This window comes from Sprattus sprattus (assembly GCF_963457725.1).
Source record: "Sprattus sprattus genome assembly, chromosome: 14".
In the NCBI taxonomy this organism is placed as follows: domain Eukaryota; kingdom Metazoa; phylum Chordata; class Actinopteri; order Clupeiformes; family Clupeidae; genus Sprattus; species Sprattus sprattus.
The window spans coordinates 26610109-26621461 of NC_137912.1; the positions used below are offsets into that span (position 1 = coordinate 26610109).

At 39.8% G+C, this 11353-nt stretch overlaps 1 protein-coding gene across 1 annotated transcript; it reads left to right on the forward strand.

The window, feature by feature from the left end:
* Positions 1-73: 73 nt before the first annotated feature.
* On the forward strand, positions 74-10351 carry creld2 (cysteine-rich with EGF-like domains 2). The gene is made up of 10 exons (XM_080851655.1): positions 74-392; positions 588-670; positions 785-895; positions 1039-1130; positions 2580-2756; positions 7108-7206; positions 7304-7387; positions 7526-7621; positions 7813-7953; positions 9808-10351. The coding sequence occupies exons 1-10, from the start codon at positions 264-266 to the stop codon at positions 9864-9866; spliced, it is 1071 nt and encodes a 356-aa protein (XP_080707781.1). The 5' UTR covers positions 74-263; the 3' UTR covers positions 9867-10351.
* The last annotated feature ends 1002 nt before the right edge of the window (positions 10352-11353 follow it).

Genomic DNA, 11353 nt, shown 5'->3' on the forward strand with positions numbered 1-11353 from the left:
ATCGTAATGACAAGATGACGCGGAAATCGAAAAATGTGTGGCTTTCTCTTCAGCCGGCATGTAAATACTGTAACTTACTTTAAAGCCTTGCGACTCGTGTCAGTATATTTATTGTAGCTGCTATAACTGATGTTTCTTTACAAAGACAGGAATATTTTTGGGTCGCTGACAAGACTATGTTGTCATAGCTAGGTATCTAGCTGAGTGGTTACGTCTGAGACAGTTTGCTAATCAGCTAGTAGTTAGCGAAGTTGAATGGGAAAATGCCAACCAGTATATCGATTATTTCATTTTTTGTTGTAGTCTTAGTTTTGCAGTTGCAGCACATCCACACAAAAGATCTAAAAAGTTCTTGCTCAACATGCAGACAGATTACAGACAATTTCAACAAGGTAAGGCAATCTGAAATGCACTGCAATGTACTGATGTCTAATTGTAGGCTAATGTTACGCCTCTGGAGTCGTTCCCTGACATTGACCGTCAGACAACATATGATCTGTGCAATTTAACTGAAAGTTACCAATTAAGTATGAATGCGAAATGTTTGACTGATCACTTAATGTGAATTTTAACTCTGCAATATTAAGGGCTTCGATAGAACCGCTAAGAAGAATTTTGGTGGTGGAAATACAGCATGGGAGGAGAGGAAATTGGCAAAATATGAGATCAGGTGAAGTAATGCTGTTTGATAGGTCACGTATTTGTAGTTATATCTTATACTGATGTTGCAGGATATTGCAATTTGTCCGTTGTGCTAAGATTATGCACTCTTTCCTCTGTCCAGTGAGATCCGTCTGGTGGAGGTCATTGAAGGGTTGTGTGACAGCAGCAGCTTTGAATGCAATCAGATGGTAGAAGAGCATGAAGACCATTTTGAAACTTGGTGGTTCAAGAGGTTGGACTGTGTTTACTGGAGTATTACATTTATTTAACTTCTACTGACTCAACCTTTCTTCTTCATGTTTCATTAGATTGTTGAAATTAACTATGTTAGGCCTTATCATTCACAAAATTAAACGTGTGTCTTAATTCTTTCAGTAAATCAAAAAACCCTGACCTACTGAAGTGGTTTTGCATTGAGACCATCAAAGTATGCTGTCCCAATGGAACATTTGGCCGAGATTGCAATGGTAAGGCTGTTTAGCAGCATGTGTCAACAGCACCAATACATCCATTCACCTATGAAGATGGATATATGTACATTTTTCATACATTTTTATACATTATCAGTAACATTGATTTGGTGTTTTGCTGTAGTGAATGTGGGGAAATCCTGTGGTTTCTGGCAAGATTCTCATAATAATATATCTGTTTATATAGCTGTTTGTAGACCTATATAAACATGATGCCTCTGTACCATCATTGTAACATTTCAATGTGTCTTTGAGACAGTTAGCTGCTCATATTACTACTATATCACATGATACTACGTTGTTGACACCCTGTGGAAAACTGTCAAACTACTTGAAGGGATGCTGGCTTTGACAAAAGTAGTGCGGCAGCTGCTTTTGAATGTTACAAAGAGAATATTCACCAGAAAAAAATCTTTTTTGAGTTAAAATGCACACATCTTATACAAGTCCAAGTAACATGACTGTGAAGATTGTTGTATTTTTCAGAACAAAAGCATGTTCAGCGGGAAGATCATTGTTGCTCAAACAGCAATCCTACACCACCTTTTAGGTTGAAAGGTTCTATTGTGCATAATCTCTCATTTCTGATTATGCTTGAAGACAGTTATATCATTTTTGTTGATCACCACTGCCTGCTAGAAAACTGTTAATGTTTGTTGGTTACCAGGTACCTGGACATGACTAGCATCAAATAATCAGCCAACAGACTTACCCAGCAAGAATCAACAATTTCACAGTCAGCAGTGATAAAAGCTTGTTAGGTTGCAAACCGTATCTGTAAAACTGTAAATGTATTTTAGTGATGTACTTGAAAAACATGAAAAGATATTATATTTCGTTGGAATAGGCTCACCAAAATGTGATTTATGCTCATGCTCAAGTGCATGCAATGTTATGTTATGTAATGTCCAAATACTTTTATCTTTGTAGTGTAGATCTTTGTATATGCACAAGAGGGATGCAATGGCACACAGTATTCTGTCGGTTCAATGCACTCACGTGAACCGCTGGATTGCAATATGCCTGTCATTTTACTTTAATTTCCTAAACTTTCATATCGCACCTCAGTCTGCACGCACGTTGTCAGTTCGACTTTCCCTGTAGCCTATCAGCACTTTGTATGCAAATATGAGCTAGAGAAGATTGGGGAACCTAAGAACCAAACGATCTCAGTTCTATCTTGTCAACGGCGAACAGTAGCTAGACAGAGAGAAGCACCGCTCCCGTGGCCCAAACACAGTGATGCATACCGACCCGGAGGCCCACTGACTGTACTGTTGCATCCTTAATGCACATCAGAGTTCAGTGCTGTTAGTAAAGATAATACTACAACTGAATGGCAGTGATGGTATATCTCTAACAATGCACTGTACTCTGATCAGACTGTGTTGTACAGCTGAATGGCAGTGGTGGTATTTCTCTAACAATGCACTGTTCTCTGATCAGCCTGTGTTGGAGGATCTGAGAGACCTTGCCATGGGAATGGAGTCTGTAATGGTGAAGGGACAAGAGGGGGCGATGGCAAGTGCAGTTGTAACCATGGATACAAAGGGGAATTCTGTCTGGACTGCATTGATGGATACTTCAACGAGCTGAGAAATGACACTTTTTCTCTTTGCACAGGTAAATTCTCCCTTTTTAGGCTTTTTAGGGACCAACTTCTGTAAGTAATGGTAACATTGTTGCTAACGTCCAGTAGACATGGTCACTATAGGAGTCCCCCTATAACCACTCCCTGTCTGTGTGACAAAGGGTAACCCATTCCTTTATTGGTTTGAAGCAGTTGAAAACTTAGATGGGGAGTTTGAGACCAATTGGATTACAATTTTTAAGGTAGACTAATGTGTTCTAATACATGAATATAGATCATTTAAAAGTTCCAATAGATGAATATACATCATTAAATTGATCCAATAGATTAATATAGATCATTAAATTGATCCAATAGATGAATATAGATCATTAAATTGTTCCAACAAATGAATATAGATCATTAAAAAGATGAATATAAATCATTAAAGAGTTCCAATAGATGAATATAGATCATTAAAAAGATGAATATAAATCATTAAAGAGTTCCAATACTATCATTAAATTGATCCAATAGATGAATATAGATCATTAAATTGATCCAATAGATGAATATAGATCAGGGCTTTTCAACTGGTTTTGTCCTAGGGACCACTATTCTGACTAGAAAAAAATGTGCGGCCCACTGATGTGCCTGCGCCTGCATGTTTGTTACCGCCACCGCCACGCCACCTCCCCCTGCACAGACATTTTGCCTATAGCACTTGTCAGTGTAATTTCTTCGCTAAATATCGGTCTACATCGGTATTATTCAGGCAATGTGTTTTGGCTATTCAGACTATTTAGATTGACATATTTTTCTTCTTTTAGATATTTTTCACGATATTCAAGAGTAATCTAGAAATGTGTTAAAATATCAAAACAAATGTATACAAATGAAAAAATTCAATGGTGAACTGATCAACATAGGCTCATGTCGCGGATCCCCTGCAATGCCGTCGCGGACCCCTGGTTGAAAACCCCTTATATAGATCATTAAATTGATCCAATAGATGAATATAGATCATTAAATTGATCCAATAGATGAATATAGATCATTACATTGATCCAATAGATGACAGTGATGCCAACTCATACGAATTCATCCGTACTAATACGAAAATGTTGTGGAAATACGACGATACAAATATGATGACTCATTCATACGAATTTGGGATCAACTTGCAATGTTATTTAATGAATAGAATATTTGCAGTAACTCGAGAAATAAGCAAGAATGTGTCATGATTTGGCCTCCTGCTTACCAACGCGGAGGGCGCCATTCTTGTTTTCTTTGACCGACATGATACTCTTGTGCTGATTGGTCGATATTAAAGCTGCAGCGACACGGAAACCAATAGGGAAGCTCGGTTCATTGTAATCTATTTAAGTGCACACAAGCGATTGGGAATGTGTTTTATTGCTATTAGTCCATAGCCTGACGATGTCATACTCATAATTCTAGTCATATGAGTCTGAGACCGAACCATTGGGCTGTTATTATGGGGCGTGTTTCAACGAACCAGGAAAGAAAATTCCTCTTTGCTGAATTGGATACCTAGAACCAATCAGAGCAACGTAGTATTACCATCTGACAGATTAAACTTTTACCTGATCCCGTTGGAAGGACGGCAAAAACATCTTTTCAATCGACAAATGCCTTGATCGCGTTTCTCTGTTCCTCTTTCAAAATGAATGCGCTGTCAATATCTGTTGAGATATGCCTGCACACGTTACTTAATTAGCACTCAAGGCTAGAAGCTACCATTTGTTTCAATGTTTTTTTTTGGCCAACGCGTTAGCATAACCTATCAATAATGGTCTAGAGTGCTTTAGTTAGGACCTACAATCCTCGGCAACACTCGTTTTGCGTATACACAACTAACCGAGTCAATGTAGACATTAAAAAAGTCGTGTAGATGGCTTAAATCATATAAAATATGTCCCACTAAGCTCCCGAGACGGCGCCATCTTTGTTCGATGTATATTCCGGTATATTCTATCTATATCTGTCCATCAACGAATAAAGCCCGCCCTTACAATTTGATTGGTTTAGATTGCTTTCTCAACTTTTCTGAAACGTTAAATCTCTCCCAACTAGCTCGACTCTAGACTGAATCTCCCAGACCAAAAATGTTGTGGGCGGAGTTCAGGCTGGTATCCAGGCTAATTAGTCCAGGCAAAATAGCTCATTTTGGAGCCAAAAATAGAACTAATTGAAAAATATTTTTTTTCAGCATAGATCATTTCTATGAGGTGTCCAGAACAACATACTAAAAGTCCTAAGAAATCCTAGTTGAGGAAATGTGTTTAATTCTAATTAATATGAGATGTGTGCTAATAATCCATGGCAAAAATACATCTCAAAAATGTAATTTTTTTTCCTTTACTCCTATCAAAACAAAACTTTACACACCTCATAGAAATGATCTATGCAGAAAAAAAATACTTTTACAATTAGTCTGTCGTAAAATGCTATTTTGCCTGGACTATATGAGGACTATTTACTTTTGACGTTGATGGATAAAGTTACCTTGTCGCATCTGCTCTTAGTTTACAAATGGCCACCACCAACAGATTTGGGTACGTTTCTGTGATGTTTATTTTTTTTTAAATCAACTACTGCTTAATATGGAACCCCAATGAAAGAATATTAAACTAATGATCAAGAATAAAACGTTCTTGACTCGAGATATATATTTTTCTAACACAAATACGAAGGGTTAACGCAGAATTGAATCAAGGTATGTTTCTGTCAAAAGAGTGAGCTAAATGAAAAGACTCAGTAAGGCAAAAGACTAGAGTTGGAACAGACCGCATTTATTGTCATCCCGTGGCAACAAACTGACACGCGCACCGCTGCTGTCACTGTTCTTCTAGGCGTTGTCGAGCAGTAATTTCCACGTGACGATATTCTGTCTAATCAAGCTCCTTTCTTACCAAGGAATGCACTTGTATTAGTTAAAGTCCTGTGTCTACCAGTCATTCCTTTTGCACTATATCTCGGTCCAGATTTAGCATTGCCCATAGTGGACTCTATGGACACACATTTCTTCCATCAAACACAAAACAGCCAGCACCCAAGTCCAAGGGAATAAGGGTCTGCTGTCAATGGGTTTTGAGACCCTGTCCAGTGGGATGACCCTGACTGAGAAAGTCACCTCAGCTGAGCTGCTTCTTGCTGACGCCTTCGTAGAACATTGCATACCCTTTAATGTTGATGACCACCTCTCACCACTGATGGCCAAAATGTGTTAATTTATTACTAGATGACAAACCTCAAGACAACATTTGCTTTATGGGGTATACAGAAGTTATACAACTGCATTGCGTAGTATGACCCTTTCAAAATGTCTTTCCTAGAATACGTCTTCTTCTTTTGTTCAGCCATGATTTTATTTTAGAAGGGTTGCATTTCATATACAGAAACTTATAAAATATGAGATACTTCCACCACAATATGAAAAGGCTGCCAAAATACACTATGACACACCAAGTTCACGTGATTAAGAAAAGAGACCCACTCAAAAAGTGATCATACAGACTACAAATAAGTCTACGTTTGTCGACTGAATGCCACAATATTGTTTCTTTTACAAATACATATAACATTTTTGCCCGTGGCACCCATTAACGCAGTACAGATTTCACTTAAGGAAAAATACTAATATACTGGGGAAAATACTAATTTTGGAACCATTGAGTACAGATTGGCACACCACAATGTTGGCAATACTGAGATGAATATAGATCATTAGATTGTTCCAATAGATGAATATAGATCATTAAATTAAGTATGTAGTAACGGCCTGGCAAAGCATCTCAAGGGAGCAACTCCACATTTGGTGATGTCCATGTGTTCCAGACTCCAGGCAGTCATTGGTTGCAAAGGATTTTCATCCTAGAATAAAAAAGAATCCTTATTTTTATAATTATGTTAGTTTGTCCAATTACTTTTGAGCCTCTGAAAGTGGAGGGAGTGTATAAAAATGGTTGTAATTCATAAACGGTTAATGCAATATTTGTGTTCAACCCCTTGAATTAAAGCTGCAATTCTACACTTTAGTCACATATTGGTTGCTTGATAGATTGCTCAAAGCCGCTGTGGTGGTGTACAGAGGAAAAATTATTACATTTCTGTCACTCTTCAAATACTTACGGACCTGACTGTTTAAGCAAAAGCCATATCTCCATTAACTATTTTTTTCCTTCTTTCTAAAACTGTGCTACCATTGGACAGTGTGCTCTCATCTACGTCATTACTGTAGCAACCAGTATAAATACTTGAACAAGAACATGCAGCCTGGATACGTAGATCCAATCTAGATCCAGTCATTTCAAAGGGAAATATGTACAGGAACTGTCTCAACATAGCTGCGTCATTTTAAAAACTGCTCTTCTACAGCGTGTCATACCTCCTGTAAGACCTGCACGGGCCCCACCAATAAGAACTGTGATGACTGCAAAAAGGGATGGGAGGAGGATGACCAAGAGGAATGCATTGGTAGGAATAGCATTATTTCTTGCCAAGTGATGGACATTGTTTTTCTTCACCTGGTTTGTATATCAATCTGCTTTCTTTCCCATTTCATATTTCAAAGATGTTGATGAGTGCGTCGAGGATTCATCCACATGCAAAGAGGATCAGTTTTGCCTAAACACTCAAGGCTCTTTCTCCTGCAATGGTAAGACAGGTTGTATCTTAAGGTGTCGTAAGACATGTCATATGTATTTTAGTATTATTTTATACAACTTTCAGTGATGTATAGACTGCCTTGTTTAATACTGGTATCTACATATTGATATGTTTCATATTTTTCCAGCTTGCGACAAGGTCTGTTCTGGCTGTAAAGGACCTGGTCCTGACCACTGCTTAGCTTGCTCGGAAGGATTCATGGAGGAGGAAGGCATATGCACTGGTAAACATCTGATCATTTACTTTTGTAAGAGTGGATGTGGTGACAGGAGTCAATAGCATGGAGCATAGTAGAGGATTAGAGGCTTAAATCATGAACAGTTTCTGTACAGTTCACAGTTCATACAAAAATGAGCTTGAATTATGAGGGCCAACATCAGGAACTCAGCTCTATGTGCTCTGTTCTGATGGCAGATATAAATGAATGTGATCAGCCTGAAGCTGTCTGCACTGAGGAGCACCAGGACTGCCTCAACACTGTTGGAAGCTACGAGTGCCAGTGTGCTAATGGTTTCCATGAAGAAGGCGGCACCTGCATTCCAACTCCCACATTAGGTAAGTACTGATATTACAAAATGTATTTTTAATGTCTAGTGTCAGATATGAAGACACTATATATATTATATACAGTGGGGAAAATAAGTATTTGAACCCCTGGCGATTTCACAAGTTTGGCCACTTGCAAAGAAATGTGTGATCTATAATTGTAATGGTAGGTGTATATTAACAGTGAGAAACAGAATATCAACAAAAAAATCCAGAAAAATGCATTTTATAACATTTATGACTTTATTTGCATTTGATGCAAAAAATAAGTATTTGAACCCCTAGCAAAACTGACTGACAAAAATGACTTAGTACTTGGTGGAATAACCCTTGTTGGCAAGCACAGACGTCAGACGTTTCTTGTAGTTGGTCACCAGGTTTACACACATCTCAGGAGGGATTTTGGTCCACTCCTCTTTGCAGATCCTCTCCAAATCTTTAAGGTTGCGTTTTCAATGGGAGGGAATGAGGTTCAAGCCCAATATTCCACGTTACATGGCCCCATCCATAGTCCCCTTGATGCGGTGGAGTCGTCCTGTACCCTTGGCAGAGAAACAGCCCCAAAGCATAATGTTTCCACCTCCATGCTATATTACATATTCAGCATTCCCCCCCGTCAAACACGGCAAGTCGAGTTGATGCCAAAGAGCTTGATTTTGGTATCATCTGACCACATTCTGTCTCCCAATCCTCCTTAGTATCATTCAAGTGTGCAATGGCAAACTTCAGATGGCCCTGTACATGCGCTTCCTTGAGCAGGGGGACCTTGCGAGTGCTGCAGTACTTCAAAAAATTACGGCGTGGTGTGTTTAAATTATGGTTCTTGGTGACTGTGGTCCCATCTGCCTTGAGATCATTCACAAGCTCCCCCTGTGTAGTTCTGGGGTTATTCTGCACCTTTTAAATGATAACTGATACCGCACGAGGGGATATCTTGCATGGAGCCCCAGACCTAGAGCGATTAACATTTGTTTGGTGTTGCTTCCTTTTACAAATAATCGCACCAATAGTTGTCTGCTTCTCACCAAGCTGCTTGCCAATGGTTTTGTAGCCCATTCCAGCCTTGTGCAGGTCTACAATCTTATCTCTGACGTCCTTGGACAACTCTTTGGTCTTGCCCATGGTGGTGAGGTTGAAGGTGTGAAGTATGATTCTTTGGACAGGTTTCTTTTATAAATGTCACCAGTTGATATCAGGTGTACCTTGTTAGACCTAATGATGACTAATCTGTGTGCTTCTTGGGCACATAACTGGTCATTGTGAGCCAGCATTCTTGCTGTTTGGTTGGGGGTTCAAATACTTATTTTTTGCATCAAATGCAAATAAAGTCATAAATGTTATAAAATGCAGTTTTCTGAATTTTTTTGTTGATATTCTGTTTCTCACTTTTAAAATACACCTACCAATACAATTCTAGATCACAATTTTTTTTGCAAGTGGCCAAACTTGCGAAATCGGTAGGGGTTCAAATACTTATTTTCCCCACTGTATATATACAATAAGACTGCTTTGTTTTTTGCATTGGTTTACTTTAATTTTCAGATGAATTACTAGATCAGATTTATTACTAGATCAGATTTACTCGGTGTAAATTTGTTGTAAAGGTGTTAAACAATTTGGTCCCTTGTTTTCCAGGACACTTCATATCTTAAGCACCAACAATAAGAAATACTGTTGTATACAGTCAAATGTATGAACATCATCTCCAAATCTGTTAGGCCACTTTAAACAGTCCATTTAGCCTGAAACCATACATCATCCTAAATACTGCAAGAGCACCACAGCAGTGTTGTTAATTAGGTGTATGATCCTCAGAGGAAGTTGCATATGACCTTATGCCACTTCATTTCCTCTTATCCTTAGAAGAGAATCAGCAACCGCCTGAAGATGAACAGAAGCCTGTGGAACATGAAGACCTGTGATGTCTTTCTGATTTTTAATTCCTTGATTGAACACAAGAGGGAGATAAAGCATCATGATAGTCCCTTATCAGCTGAATGTCATGTATTGAACGATGCTTCGGACATCATGTCCTTCACTGAACTGAACTATCTCAGTACTTAGTCATTTTTGCCAGGACGAAAAATACTTTTACAAGGACATTTTTTCCCCCATGGAACAGTGGAAACATTTTACTCATTCTCTGAGCTCAAGTTGTTGTGCTGCCGTATCACTAGGAGGAAACATTGTTTTTTCAAGCCAGCCTAATAAAATTAAATCACTGTTTATTAATATTAGAGCTTAAATTGTCTTAATTAAGAGATTGTATTGTATTTGAAACCAAGCAGCTAATAGTATATTTCTACTTTGTCCCTCAGCAGTGTCTGAATAGCAATGATGTTGGTTTGAGAATGAACACCAGGTGGCAGTGAGCTGCTTTGTTTGTAGTTATCTTACAGACTGCTGCAAGAGAGTTGGGCTAAGAGTAAGAGCTTGTTGTAACACATCCTTGAGCCGGGGCTTTCTACTGCAGATGCAATCTCACAATTCCCCTTACTTACCCACCCCTGTCTGCATGATGGTCCTTTTCCAGTGAACCACATTGTTAAAACAACTCATTCAAGGGCAAGCCAAGAGGTTTTTGAACATATATAGCCTGAACTGTACATTACACAGTGCATGTCATGTGTTGAGTAAATCCCTGTGTGGACACTTATATGCCCAGGAAGCCTGCTGAAATGGAACATATAATGGTAAATCTTAAACAGAGTGCAGCACAACTCTTCTCTTCTCTTTGCTCTGTTGTGGTTTTGCTCTGCCAGTAATGCTCAGCTGTGGTGCATGTGGTTTCACTCAGGCCAGGGTGGCCGCAAGGATACTGCCAATTCCCCCAGAGCATGCTGGGATGCCAGTGCTCAGTGTGTATATGTGTGAGTTAGCGGAAGGGCAAGCCATTATGTGGGACTGACCTGAAGTGAATACCTTGATCAGATGAAAGCCCTGAGGAAAAGCTGCCCAGGAGGTGGAGAAAGAGCAGCCCCCCCTGTCTCTCTTCCCAGGTGCTGGAGAGAGAGCGCGACCCCCCCTGTCTCTCTTCCCAGGTGCTGGAGAGAGAGCGCGACCCCCCCCTGTCTCTCTTCCCAGGTGCTGGAGAGAGAGCGCGACCCTCCCTGTCTCTCTGCCCAGGTGGTGGAGAGCGAGCGACCATCCCTGTCTCTCTGCCCAGGTGGTGGAGAGAGCGACCCTCCCTGTCTCTCTGCCCAGGTGGTGGAGAGAGAGAGACACCCTCCCTGTCTCTCTGCCACAGGTTCCCCCGGTCCCCTCCTTCCATCTGTGGTTTGGACCGGAGTGAGGTGCAGCTGTGCCATGTGCTTTCGTTCAGGACTCTGTGTGTGATGTGGTCACCTCTTTCCCTCTCTGTTGTGGCTACCCGCTTTGCCTACTCAGAGCTCCAGAGCTAAACACTATC